The sequence below is a fragment of the Solanum lycopersicum genome, chromosome 5 (genome assembly GCF_036512215.1).
Source record: "Solanum lycopersicum chromosome 5, SLM_r2.1".
In the NCBI taxonomy this organism is placed as follows: domain Eukaryota; kingdom Viridiplantae; phylum Streptophyta; class Magnoliopsida; order Solanales; family Solanaceae; genus Solanum; species Solanum lycopersicum.
In genome coordinates, this window is record NC_090804.1 from 25,674,492 (window position 1) to 25,688,974 (window position 14,483).

The window sequence follows — 14,483 nt, forward strand, 5'->3', positions numbered from 1 at the left end:
TATTCCACATAGGTGAGTTCTCCCTCTCTGTTTTATATATATACAAAAAATAAAAATAAAAAATGAATGAAATTTGATATTCAAAAATCAAAACCCTTCTCCTAAGTCTTCTCTTTGTATTCCCCTCTTCACCAAAATCAATTACTCTCTTTTCCCTCTTTCTCTCCTCCCTTTTTCTCTCTCTAAACATATAGATACAGTAAAATACATATATATATATATATATATATATATATATATATATATATATATATAATATTATATATATATAGAGGTAGGAATTTGTGGGTTGGTGGGGGTGGTGAAGAAGAAGATGAGTAGCAACAACAGTGGAGTCGGTGGAGGAGGAGCTAGGGTTTCAATCCCAAGCACTGTGAAGAAAACGATCCACAACATCAAGGAGATCACTGGGAATCACAGTGACGATGAGATATATGCAATGCTCAAGGAATGTTCGATGGATCCCAATGAGACTGCACAAAAACTTCTTTATCAGGGTCAGTATTGCCTTTGGATCATCTTCTTTTCATTTGGGATCTCTTCATTTTACTATATACTCACTTCTGCCCACGTATTTTATTTTCTTGCCTTTTGTGTTCTTGTTACATTCATTCTCATACTAATTTGGTCACTTCTTGATTGGTTTTAATATTGGACATTATCAGGGCTGATAAAATTGTCTTAATGTGTAAAAACAGTATATTTAATTTATTTTGGTCCTCAATGCAGCTTTCCCTAAATCCCCTTTTGTTTTGATAGAGATGGCTTCACCGTCCCAGTTATTATTATTTTTTTTTTTGCTGCAGTTACATTGACAGAACCTCTAGTTTTAGAGAACCCTGAATTTGCCTTAAAATCATTTTTTTAAAGTATTGGAATGACTTGAGACCACAACAGAATGGCCAGAAAGGATTCATATATCAGTTCCAATAACCTATGTTGCTCGAACTCTCCAAAAATGCAGTCGCACCTGTGTCGGATTCTCCAAAAATGCGCTGCTTTGAAGAAGAGAATCCGACACACATTCATTGACATTTTTGAAGAGTCCAAGCAACATAGCCAACAACTTAACAAAAAATAGAGAGAGTTGGTCCTAACTACTTTGAGATTGAGAACACATGTGATTGATGATGTGTATTTTATTTTTGTTCAAGATAACATTTTGTAGTTATCAACAAGTTTTGTTTTGATGAAGTTTGTCATCGAGAAGGTTTAGTCAAACTTCTCACCGTCTATTTGGTGCGTGGCAGAGTTGTCGATTTTGTATTTAGTAGTAACAAAGCAATTAATTTGGCTGTCGGTTCTTCTTTCTTGTTTCGTTACATTTATGATGGTTGGTTCGGATGCCTTCTTTAAAAGAATTCGGAACCTTCAAATGGTTGGAGCATTAAATTTTGCTTTCTGCATCTTCTGGTCTTGCTGATATTAGATAATTTTATATGTGCACAAGTAACCTATGGATTTCCTGGTAACAAGACCAAAGGGAAATTTGCACATGTGCACATAAAAGATGCATAGATAGGTGTTTTTTATGTGTTATCTTATTTTCTATTTTTAATATTCTGTGAGTTTTTTGTTCTTTTTTAAAACTACAGCCCATGTGTATTGCCCCAGCCAGGATCTTCTTATTGTTATGCCTCCTAGCTATTGCAATATAAAATTTGTTTTTCCTAACTCATCTTATTGAGGGGTTATTTACAGATACATTCCATGAAGTAAAAAGGAAACGCGACAGAAGAAGAGAGGTATGGTTAGCTACTGTTTTGCATGCTCACAATGCTCTCTACAAAGATCCATAGGGAATTAATGTTTTCTGGGTGGGGGATTTGCAAAATAAGGTCTCAGCTGATTCTAGATGCCCAAAGAGCTTAATGTAGTGCACACATGCACACTGACAAGTAATTATACAAGCTGATGCAGATTCATGAAATCAACATTGAACGTAGGGTGGTGGAGCAATTTATTGTTATTGCTCGACAATAAAAAGAATGTAATGAACCCTTTCAAACAAACCTCTTGCTAAGATAAGGCTGTTCAGCATGTGTTAATGCCTTCTCTATTTAACCACTGTCATCAAAGTTACAACTTATCTGGTTGATGTGCTGAAGAACATCATCACTTCTATGATGCATCGAATGTCTATTTTGTTTGGTCAATAGTAAAAGGGGGAATGTGCAGATAGGCATGAACACCTTGGCTGAATCGGTTCTTTTATAGGTCTTGGACCCCATAAATGTCATATGAGTTTCTTCCCCCCCGTAGAATTCCATGCTATAATTCAATTTCAGTATTTTGCTTAATTGTTTCACATGTTCTCTCTTAGTGACCCAATAAATGTGAAGTGCTGGCTGACATGCATTCATGGCCTTTCACGGGCTGATTCTGTATTGTTATTACTTAATTTGCCTTTTTTTTTCTCCAGAATTTGAACAAGGAGTCTGCTGAGCCAACGTGGAAACCAGCTATGCAGGGGAGGGGGAACAAGGGGAGTCGGGGAAACTTCACTCCTCGCCATGTCTTGCTTGGTAAACATCCATTTTGTTATTATTTTCTCTGACTTGTGATACCTTATGCTGCCGAAGCTGAACATGGTGATTTCATATTTGTCATTTTTTGATATCTTGATTTTAGTGTTCTTTTTAATTGCTTGACCTAGTTTCCTTTTATTTTCCTCCATTTTCCATTTTTGCCAAATGACAAAAGGCTGGCATCTGTAAGAATCCACATTGTGATCTTGATGCTGCTTATAATCAACGATCACAAATTTTGCCTGATATATCTAATCAAATTACAAGTTGCTCCAAAGTTATAACTACTTCATACTTCAATTTTTTTTAAAGATGCCTTTGCACTAGCCAAACAACAACAAAGAGAATTGATATTCTGTCTTTTGGGCCACAGGTAGACTTTCAACAATTAATATTACTTATTGAAACCTTTTCCTTTAACTTGCGAGTATTTTCACTATATCTTCATTTTTGAGTCTTATCACTCATGAGCCCCTCTTTCCCTATCCATTCATAATTGACGTGTATATGCTTGGTCAGATGCTGGTGGTGGAAGGAACTCTAGACCTGATAAGGAAAATGGAGCCAGTCATGTTTCTGGAAAGAGTGTCAATCCATCTTCCGTGCCTACTGTTGAGGGGAAGAATACTTCAAGGTGTTATTGATGTTTCTGTATTTTTCTCTGTGTGCATTACAACATGTGGATGCTCCTTGAATTGCCAGTGTTATACCTCTTCAGATTACAAAACGTTGTTTATTGTTTCTATACATGGTTTGATTTCAACTATTTTTGTTGCCTAATTCTCTCTCTTTTCAGCTCATCAAGTGCCAGAGCCATTCGTCCTGGTGTTGTAGCTTTTGGGAGTAACAATGTTGTACCTAATGCACATGCATCAGCAGGAAGAGGGATTAAGCAATCTGAAGCCACTGCGGGTGCTGGCTCTATTAAGTCGGAGGAACCTCTGCAATCTGCAAGTCATGATGCGAACAGAAGTCCTAGAGTGTCTGTGGGAACCAGGGATATGCTTGGACAGAAAATGCCAAACTTCAGCAACTCTTCAACATCCTTGTCTTCATCACCTTCGTCAGGAGCTTATTTTTCAGCGTCTGATCCTGTTCTTTTGCCATCTCATGATTCACGACCCCTTGGTGCAGTAGGCACAATCCGAAGAGAAGTCGGTAGCCAGCGTGCTCCATTTGAAAATTTTCCTACCAACTCTAACGGAAGCAAGACAGCCACTGGTAAGCCTGTGAAGACTCCTGTCTGGTAGTTTGTCCTTAATTTTTGACAGTATTGATACTGTTATATCATCATCAATTTATGTCATTGTTTGGGGTGTGGGGTCATCCAAATTAATGGATCTCATGTATTTGTTTCTGCCTATGTATGGATAGAGGTTTTTGACTCTAGAAGTTCAACTGTACAAGCAAACATGTCAAGCAAATTCCAGGGGCTTGTAAAGAATCCGCTTCTAGAGAACCCACAAAGTGCTTCTTCGGCTCAGGGTGTTTCTTCTCTTAGTAGACCTACACCTAATTACAATAACCGATCACCACTGGTTGGGCCACAAAAAGGTATAGTGTTTAAACATGTTCCATACTCTAATACATTAGTATATAATTATCTTTCCCCCTCCTTGAAATATACTTTTAAATGATATTGTTTCTGCAATTGTTACTAATGGTGCTTGATGATCGAGCTGTGGACGGATTTAAGTTGTGGTATTTAGGAGGCTCTAAGTATATGAATAGAGTAGGAATTTTAGTAGATACAAAATTAAGGGAGCAAGTGGTGAAGTTAAGCAGATCAATGACAAGATGATGGTGATCAAGCTAGTCATTGGAGGGTTTTCTTTGAACGTCATTAGTGCATACTTGCAGTAAGTGGCTTCGACGAGGAAGTCAAAAAGTGATTTTGGGAGGATTTGGATGAGATGGTGTGGAATATATCACATTCCAATAAGCTCTTCATTGGTGGAGATTTCAATGACCACATTGAGGCAATTTCTAGTGGTTTTGACGATGTGCATGGATGCTTTTGTTTTGGTGATAGAAACGAGATGTGGTGCTTTGCTTCTGGATTTTTCTAAAGCTTTCGAGTTGGTGATAGCTAATTCGAGCTTTTGCCAAAGGAGGACCACTTAGTTATCTTCCCTAATGCGTTGGCCAAGATGCAAATATGTTATTTACTCCTTGAGAAGGTGGATATAGGACTTTGTAAGACCGCAAGGTTATTCCTAGCGAGAATCTTATCACCCAACATAACCTCTTGAGTCTTGACTAGGGACTTGAAGATCAAGAGATAGAGGGAGAAAAGTACTGTAAAGACGGTTGAGGATTGAAAGGGGTGGCTTTACCTTGCCCAAGCATGGGATATGGGGGAGAATTTGACTGAGGCTCGGGGGAGTAGTGGGGATGCTCATGACATGTTGGATAAGACTTCTGGTGGCATCAATGACGTAGCTAAAAAGGTCTTGAGGTTTTTGAAAGGTAATATTGGTGTTCATCGAGGTGATCGGTGCTAGAACGGAGAAGTCCAAGGCTAAGTGGAAGCTAAGATGGTTGATTTTGCAAAGTGAGTGAACAGTAAGGAGGAGGAGGAATAATGGATGAACTAGGAAATGTATAAGGTTGCGAAGACGGTAAAGTTTGCTGTTATGGCGACAAAACAACAACTTTCGGACGCTTGTATGTTGAATTTGGAGACAAAGATGAAGACAACAAGTTTTACAGGCTTGCCAAGACAAGAGAGAGGAAGACACGAGACCTAGACAAAGTGAAAGTATCAAGGACGAGGGAAGGAAAAGTATTGGTGGAAGACACTTTCAAGAAGGAGATGACATGTTTACTTTCACAAGCTCTTGAACGAAGAGGGGGACAGGGACATTGTGTCAGGTGATTTAGAGCACTCTGAGAGACACCAGGATTATGGGTATTGTAGGTGTATTAAGGTTAAGGAGGTTAAGGGTGTCCTTTAGAAAATGTGCAACGGAAGAGTGACAGGGTAAGATGAGACTTTGGTGGTGTTCTAGAAGAGCTCAAATAGGACCGGAGGGGATGACTTGCTTGTTTAATGTCATTTTCAAGACATAAAAATGCCCGAAGAGTGGAGCTATAGTACAATTTTCCCTCTATAAAAGAACAAGGGTGACTTCCAAAACTACAGTAAGTTGCTAAGCCACAAGTATCCTCAAAAGTAAAAAGTGCAAAAAAAAAACGTCTAAGGTCAATTGGGGCTTTAAGTGCAAAACACAAATAAAGCATGGGCTTTATGAAAAAAGGTGCAAAGGAAAAACACTAATATATATGTTTTAGTCCAAAACATATACTTATAACATGAATGACAATATATGAACAAAGTTATTGAAATTTTTTAACAATTAAGTGAAATATCAGTTGTTTAGTGTCATTAGAAGGAACTCATTGATAAGGAAAAATATGCCTTAGAACCTTGATGACAACACTAAACTACACATTAATCGAGATGGAGTGAGCAATTTGTTTTGAGCCTCGCTTAAAGGCCCAAGCGCGCCTTTAACAACATTGTAAGCCACACAATGGAAGCTTGGGAAAGGGAGAGGGAGATGAGGGTGAGAAAGATGTGTTCATAGAACTTGTTTAGTTTCATGCCGAAGTGTTCTATTATAGAAGTTATTGTCTTGTGAGATTGGTGGAAAAGTATAGGGAGAGGAAGAAAGACCTACATGTGGTGTTCATTGATCTAGAGAAGGCTTACGACAAAGTTCAAAGAGAGGTCATATCGAGATGCATGGGGCTAGAGGTGTACCAGTGACTTACATTATGGTGATAAAGGACATGTATGATGGAGCCAAAATTCGGATAAGAACAATGGGAGGAGACTCGAAAGATTTCTTAGTCAAGAGGGCGTTGCACTCAAGATTAGCACTTGGCTCCTTTTTATTTGCCTTGGTGATGGATGACTAAATGCATCACATCTAAGGTGAGGTGCCATGGTGTATGTTGTTTGCAGATGATATAGTACTAATATAGTACTGGCTGATGAGACACGCGGTGGAGTTAATGCTAAGTTGGAGGTTTGGAGATAGACCATGGAGTTTAAAGGGTTTTGGTTGAGCAAACCAAAATAGAATACTTGGAGTGCAAGTTTAGTGATACATCATATGGGGTAGGCGTAGAAGTAAGGCTTGATACTTGAGGCATCCCTAGAGAGAACTTTAAAAAGTATCTTGGTCCTTAATATAAGGAAATGGAGAGATCGATGAAGATGTGACACCTCGTATTGGTGTGAGGTGGACGAAATGGAGGCTCACTTCCATAGTCTTGTGTGGTAAAAAGGTACCCCCAAAACTTGAATGTAAGTACTATAAAATGGTGGTTTAATTAATTTGTGTAATAAGTGTCTTAACATATTGAGTAGGATGATTTTTTTTTAACACGACATTCTCCTTTCTATGTATGGGGTGTAGTATTGGCTAATTAAAAATTTTCATGTTCAAAAAAAGCAAGTCTCAAATGAGGATGTTGAGATGGATGTGTGGACATACTAATTACTAGGAAAGATAACCTTAAGAATGAAGATATCTGAGATAAGGTGAGAGTGACCTCTGTGGTGAGCAAGATGAGGGAAGTGAGATTGGACTAGTTTGGACATGTGAAGAGGAGATGCATAGATGCCCTAGTAAGGAGGTGTGAGGTTGGATATAATGGGTATGAGGAGAGGAAGAGGTAGGCCTAAAAGTATTAGAGAGAGGTGATTAGACATGATATGTTGCAACTTCAACTTACTGAGGCATGGCTTAGATATGAGGGTATGGAGGCTATGGATCAAGGTACAAGGTAGTAGGTGGTTGAGTTTTGACTCGCTTTTCGATAGGTTTAGGCTTGGTGGAGCCAAGGAGCACCGTGGCTTTTGAAGTTTTCGTCTTATACATGTATTTTCTTTTCAGTTTCAGCAACCACATTATTTTGTTGTTGTTACTGTTTTCTTTCTCGGAGAGAATGCTCTATATACTGCTTCCCTTATTAATTGACATGTTTTTTCACTATCTATTCTTTTTCGTATATACTTTGATTCTTTGTACTTGAGCGGATGGTCTTTTAGAAACCACCTCTGTGTATCTACTATCCCTAGACCCTACTTGTGGGATTACATTGGGTACATAGTTGTTGTTGTTTTAAACCTTTTTGTATTGATTTTTTCTTTAGCTGAGTGAATGTTTTTCCGGTTGGTACTTTTGTTGGTTTAGCTGGAGAGATAAAAGGCCATTTCCTAATCTCATTTGCAGTTCCAATTTTCTTCTTTTGATTATCTTGTATCTTTCGGTTTGTATTCTCCTCCTCGTGTCCATAGTCCTAGTTGAGGGCCATGCATCAGTATTCTTTAGTCTTTAAAGATGACTCAACAGTTACATTATTTGACGCTTTAGAGCGTTATGATACTCTAGCTTTTTGTTAAATTTGATTTTCGCTGTTAAATGGGAAGAGAATAAAGTGCTGAACTCTGGAAATTAGGGTTTCTTACTTGAATAAACATGCCGTGCTCAACCTAAAAACATTTCCGTTGTATTTCACTACAGCTGGTCCTGGTATGGAATGGAAGCCAAAGCCTACAAACAATAGTATTGCTCAAATTTCTGTTTCATCTGCTGCTGGTTCATCTGATGTTTCTACAGTTTCTACTGAAGTCGATACTCAGCCGCAGCCTCCAGGTGTCGATGTTGAAACAAGGGAAGGGACTTTGGAACTGCAGCAGAAGTTAGAAAAATCACACATTTCAGATATTCAGTATGTTATTATCCCTAACCACCTTCATGTGCCCGAGGTGGAAAAACTTGGTTTCTGTTTTGGAAGTTTTGAAGCTAGCCTGAGTTTACGCATCAGCACAAACAGTGCTGCTGAGAGTGAAAAGACTCTATCACTCTCTGGAACTTCTGAGGATATCGAAGAAACAATAAATGATCAGTTGTCGAGGTCTGTCATTTCACTTCTTGCTTCCCTCAATTGACCTGCGACTTGTGAACGCTTTTTGATTGCCCTCCTTTTTGCCTGGGAATCAAGGATTAGGATGAATAGTACCAGTATATTTCACCTTTCTAATTTAATATATGTGGGGGGATTATTGGAAAGGCCTGTTTTTGTTTTTTATATGATACTGCAGATAGAACTTAGAAAAGAAGTGCATACAATTAATTGATGGATGCCTACATATATACATGAGCTCACAAAAAGTACGTTATGCATTATATAGGGGTATTAATGTGGGAATGGTTTATCTGGAAGTCCAGTTTTGCAGTAATACTAAACTGGATCTTCAAATAATATTTTTCAATATTTTGAAGATTGAACTTTTAGTTACTGAAGTCATTCAGTGATGCTTTGTTTATTCTCTAGGTTCTCATTACTCAATCTTCAATTTTCCAGACAGTTGCCAGCTGCATATGGTTTTGGCGAAGTCTAGGAAACATTCCAAAAACGAAACCAACTGCATATGATTTGAAATAACTTGAAAACAACTTGATCTGGTTTTCAAAAACCAAAAGCCAATGATTAATCTTTTTCCTTAGCAAAATCTGATTTTGAAACCAACCTTCCTAACCAACCCGTACCCAAACATACAACTTTCTTCCATAATTAAAGGATACTTAACTTTATTGAATATCCGTTACCTTTTAAAAAAACAGCTTTCATCCATAACCATTCCCGATTAATTTCTTGTGAAATCAAACCCAAAAACCAATTCCAAATGCATGGTCTTTTTCCATCTTCTGCATTGACCTTGTATCTTTTTTAAAGCAATTTGGACTACATTTGGAAATAGTTTTTGAGATTAACTTTTCATAAAAATAGCTTGTTGAAATTGAGACGTGTTGGTAGGTGTTGCTTCTACATGAAAAAAACTTGTGGAAGTGAGTGTTCTGCGAGTAGAAGAATAGTTTTTTCTTTAATTAATATGCAAAATTCTTGTTTGAAAACACCCTCAAACTGCAACTTCAGAAAAACAGTTTCTGGATGTCTTTTTGTAAAAACTACTTCAAAATATTAAACAATTGTGAATTAATTTTTTTCTACAAATTTTGAGAATAAATTTCTTGGACAGAAGCCAATAATTCTATATTTTAGAAAAATCTTCTAGAAGTTTGAGACGTAAAATATTTAATTCAATTTGTCCTTTTTCTTTTAGCTTTTAAGCGCCTCCCTTATTTTCAAATGTTTTCTGTGCATATGAACTTGTTGCCTTTAGCCGTGTAGTTTATATTTGATGGTATTTTTTATAACACTCTATATATACTTCGTTTGTAGCACATTCACATGTTAATGTTTTCATTCTTATGAGTGAATGCAGTGATCAAAATCCATCAGCAGCTGCAGAGGGTGCCGATTGTTCTGATCAATCTCCGCCATCAGGTGGGCAGGAGAATTTGTCTGCAAAGACAGAAGATGTCTCATCCTCCATTCCCGAGTACAGTGAATCTAAGCAAGGGACTCTGCAAGGAGGTCATCAGTATTCAGTTGTTCATACATCCCCAAACTACAGTTTTGGTTTTGTGCCACCAACATTAGGCAGCCAGCTTGCACCTTTTGAAATCTCTGAATCACAGTCTCGTGATGTTTCTCGTCTTCCAAACTTTGTCGTAAGCCTTCATACTGTGATGTACTTTTTGCATATTAAATATTGTTGTTTGGGATGATTTGACATATTACAAGAAGTTTGCGACCATGTGGAACCGATTTAACTTATTCATGAAAATTTAGTTCTCACGATCAATCAAGAATTGATAAAACAAATCATTTGTTCCTGTAGGTTCAGCAACCAATTGACCCAACAAGCTACTATGCCCAGTACTATCGCTCCAGTGTCGATGGTGATGGCCGCATTTCACCTTTTCATTCAGCGGGAGTTTCTACCAAGTACAACGGCAATGTTGCAGTTGTGCCTCCACAAACTTCTCAAGAGGTTTGAAAGTACTCTATCGAGTATATGTTCTATTGTCTGAATGACTCTATGCAGGAAAGTATTTGGGGGTGGGGTGGGGTGGGGGAGATTATGCACTCAACACCTTCTCCCAATGCTTTCATCGCATCAACAGAATTTCGTCTCTTGCACAGTTATGATATCTTGTCCATTGATTAGTTTCCTTTACTATAGATGTTCCCTAGCTTAGACGAAATGTTTGTTTTTCTGCTTAACACCTTAAAATCTCTCTTTGCCCCATGCATTCGTGAAAGTCATAATTGTTATCATGATTGCGGTCCAGCAGGATTCAGTTCAATGTCTCTAGTTGGTCGATTCTTTAGCTTGATGTAATGGGAACACCAACATACCTAATGAAATCCCACAAGTGGGGTCTGGGGAGGGTAGAGCGTACAAAGCTTTTTACGTGAAGTTCTATTATTAGTGATTAGTGTTCTTCAAGAAATTTGTTACAATAGATATTTCTAGAGTATTATAAAATCCTTTTAATAAACTATGCATTAGTTGCATAGTCTAGTGAACACTATCCAAATCTTTTAGTATTGCATTATTCTTAGAACCTTGAGTGACATTTGAGCTAATGTTTTCTAAGTTCCGTAAGTTTATTAGATGCTTTTTACCAATTTTCTATTCATTAGAAGATCTATGCTAAATGCCATGAGTTCTCCCTTTATGTTGCAGTGAACCACCAAGTATTGTGTAAATCTATTAAAGATAGCTTTTGACAATCTGCAGTAAGTTGCGTGCCTGGTGCTAGCCGCCCCTTCTATAATTATGACTGGACAAACTTTATTTTATTTCTTCTGGTGGATTTCATACCTTCATACTCTGTACAGAAGTATACCACCTGTTCGTTTATAATTTTCGTTCAGTTGTTTGATTTACAACTTGCTAACTTCAGCTCAACAGTAAGGTATGCCTTGTTGATATGCATTTCAAATGATATGTAGGGAGGAAATGCTCCAACATCACTTGCAACTCAAGCTGCTGGCATTATGCAGTGTTCAGCAGCTGTAACTCAACAATCCCTCCCTGTATTTCGACAAGCTACAGGGATGCATTTGCCTCATTATCCTCCAAATTATATCCCATATGCTCACTACTTCTCTCCATATTATGTTCCTCCAACAGCCATCCATCAATTCTTAAGCAATGGTGCATTTCCCCAGCAACCTCAGGCTGGTAGTGTGTATCCACCTCCTCCAGCCGCTGCTCCCAGATACTCACCTTCACAATATAGATCAGGAGCTAATGTAGGAAACTCAACTCACAATGGAGTGCCTGGGACGTATGGGCCATATGGATCCTCTACATCCAACTATACCCCTGTTTCGACTACAGGAGGTGGAAACCCTGCTTCTAATGAGGATCTTTCTGCTTCTTCCTTCAAGGATAGCCAACAACAGGTTGGTCTTGTGTTTAGTTCAAATTTATATTCATGTTATCTTTTTCCTTACTGAAACATTGAATTGACATCATTCGCATTATTTCTATATCTTTTTGAATGGTGAACAAAGGAGATCGTATAATGATGATTGATCACCCCCTAAGATCAGCAATAAGAGGGTGCTATCCCAAAAACAGAGGAGAACGAGAGATGAATTATGGGGTCTGTATTGATTTACAACGTAATACATAACGGTGCCCTTTAGCTTTACATCAACTGACTTCTAGGCCCTCCAATTTTGGGTTTGCTCAAGCAGACACTTAAACCATCCAAAAGTTGAACAAGTAGACACACATGTCCTATGTGGTGTCCTTATTGGCAATATATGTCCAGCATGTCATCCTACGTATATTATGCCACATAAGATGTGTCTGTCTACTTATTCAACTTTTGGATAGTAAGTGCCTATTTGTGCACACCCAAATTTTGAGGGCGTAGATGCGGGATGCCAATTGAAGCCAAGTCAAAGGACACATTTATGTATTATGCCTTGATTTACCCCTAGTGAGAAGATATAATTCTAACAACCTTGCCAGTAAAGTGAACAGACAACCATGTGAAAATTATTTACTATATCATGACTTGAAATTATTTGAGCAGAATGAAAGGGCCTAAAACTGATGAAACTAGGCTATGTCTGCTCTTTTAAAACACCTCCAAAATATTTCCAAAGCCTCCTATCCCTGCACGTGGACTGATCTGCTGCAGACTCTGATTCTTTTAATTCTTGCTGATATATTGGAGATGCCATATTGATTCTTGGAGCTTTCTGTGAATGTCTGTATCTCTCAGGGCAAACTGCACTTGTATTCACGTTTGTTATTACTATCTTTTTACTTATTTGAGTGACCAGTAGTGTGCACATTAGTATAGTTAAAGTGGAGAACTAACTATACTCTGCCCTGCATTTGTATTTTTGCTTGCAGTTTCCAGAGTTTAACTTGTGCGTGTGTTCTATAGTATATGCATGTGCGTGTGTGTATATATATATATTTGCTTTGGATGGTGGTCCTCTTTTGTGGAGGTTCTGTGGTCTACTACGCCCTTGTAGGGTTGTGCATACTTCGCCAACGTTTGAAACTTTTATTTTCTTTTTTCATGATTGTGGCAAACTAGAAATTGTGTTGCATGGCAGTCCTTTTTTCAAGAAAATTTTAAGGATCCCATGTTCTTATTCTTGTGTCGAGTAATTTTCCTTTCGAACACTTTTGCTTTTGAGTGGGACAAACTGATGGTTATTGCGCTCGTACAGTGAAATTGAAATGGCATGTTCCTCTTGTCTGTCTAGAAAGGCTTCTCCTCTTTTGAAACTGACTTATTTTACTTTTATTTCTAAACAATGAGTGAGATTCAACTATGATTTGTTCTTCTGACCTTTGTGTGGTAACTGTTTCTATACTGTTTGCTTTGAGTTTTGTATCAACTGAATAATTTTTTGTGTAACCTTTGATACTATGTTCAATTTTTATAAAGGTATCCAAATTTGTAGATGATTATTTTGAACATAGACTCGTTCTTTATGTAAGTACTGAGCCCATAGGTCTCTCTGGTCTGTGTGTATCATCTTTTTTGGGTTTGTACTTCATTTATGTGGCTTAAAGGTGTGAACAATTTTGTTGTTGCAGAGTGAGGGCTCAGGTGTGTGGATTACTCCAGGTCGAGATTTATCCAGCTTGCAAGCAAGTTCTTTTTTCAACCTACCCCAGGGTCAAGTGGCTTTTACTCCCACACAACCTGGCCATGGAATCATTGCTGGTCTTTATCATACAGCACAACCAGTGACAGCACAGACTGTTCACCCACTTATGCAACAGTCACAGACCATGTCTGGTCCAATTGATATGGTTGGACCCACAGCCACTGTGTATCAGCAGCCTCATCATTCACAAATTAACTGGCCAAGCAGCTACTAAGGAGCTGGTCCTGCCATTTGTAAACCGGAAAGAAAATGAAATTCTTAAATACAATTTTGGGGGTTACAATTAGTTTGGAGACGGAGGAAGTATCTAGCACGTGCCTAAAAGACAAGCACTGTGCAGGTTGACTGTAAATCTATTAGACCCCTCCCTGGAAAAAAGGAAAAAAGACGAGGTATCTCTTTTCTTGCTTGGGATTGAGGATTCAAAGGGTAAAGTCCTCCTGTAACGAATAGTGACATTCTTTAGTTTGTAGCAGGTATAAGCATATCAGTTTTCGTTTACATTTTGTTAGCCCTTCGATAGTTTTCAGCATTAACTCTTTTCTTTTTGGTATTTTTTTTCACATTTCTTTCGTATGTATCCTTCTATTGGTAGGTTAGGACTGTTAAAAGCAATGAGGGGTTTAGGGGATTTTCATAATTTCTCTCTTTTTGCTTCCAATCATCTTCATCTGTAAAGTTAGTTTTGACATTTACAAAGGGATGTACTTGGGACTCTTGTTATTGGTGCTTCCAGATGCTGATTCAGTTTTGCATGTGGGGGTAAATTGATTGATATGATGCAGCTTTTAAAGAGCTTGTTGAAAAATTATGGAATCTTGCTTCTGCCCAAGATTTTCTGTGATGTATGTATATCTTTTCTTTATTTGTCTTATT

The 14,483-nt window shown here is 37.9% G+C and overlaps 1 protein-coding gene across 2 annotated transcripts; it reads left to right on the top strand.

The window, feature by feature from the left end:
- LOC101250117 (GBF-interacting protein 1-like) lies at positions 1-14,439 on the top strand. Of its 2 annotated transcripts, XM_010322773.4 has the most exons (11): positions 1-497; positions 1,702-1,745; positions 2,423-2,525; positions 3,048-3,162; positions 3,325-3,749; positions 3,903-4,082; positions 8,066-8,459; positions 9,832-10,120; positions 10,291-10,443; positions 11,412-11,867; positions 13,534-14,439. In XM_010322773.4, the coding sequence occupies exons 1-11, from the start codon at positions 314-316 to the stop codon at positions 13,819-13,821; spliced, it is 2,631 nt and encodes an 876-aa protein (XP_010321075.2). In that variant the 5' UTR covers positions 1-313; the 3' UTR covers positions 13,822-14,439. The 2 variants fall into 2 exon arrangements, with proteins under 2 accessions (XP_010321075.2, XP_010321076.2); XM_010322774.4 differs by lacking the exon at positions 3,903-4,082 and having other exon boundaries at positions 2-497.
- The last annotated feature ends 44 nt before the right edge of the window (positions 14,440-14,483 follow it).

Coding starts and splice junctions, on each gene's coding strand:
- LOC101250117 (XM_010322773.4), top strand. CDS start 314: ATGAGTAGCAACAACAGTGGAGTCGGTGGAGGAGGAGCTAGGGTTTCA. Junction 498..1,701: donor ACAAAAACTTCTTTATCAGG/GTCAGTATTGCC, acceptor GGTTATTTACAG/ATACATTCCATGAAGTAAAA. Junction 10,121..10,290: donor CTCGTCTTCCAAACTTTGTC/GTAAGCCTTCAT, acceptor TTGTTCCTGTAG/GTTCAGCAACCAATTGACCC.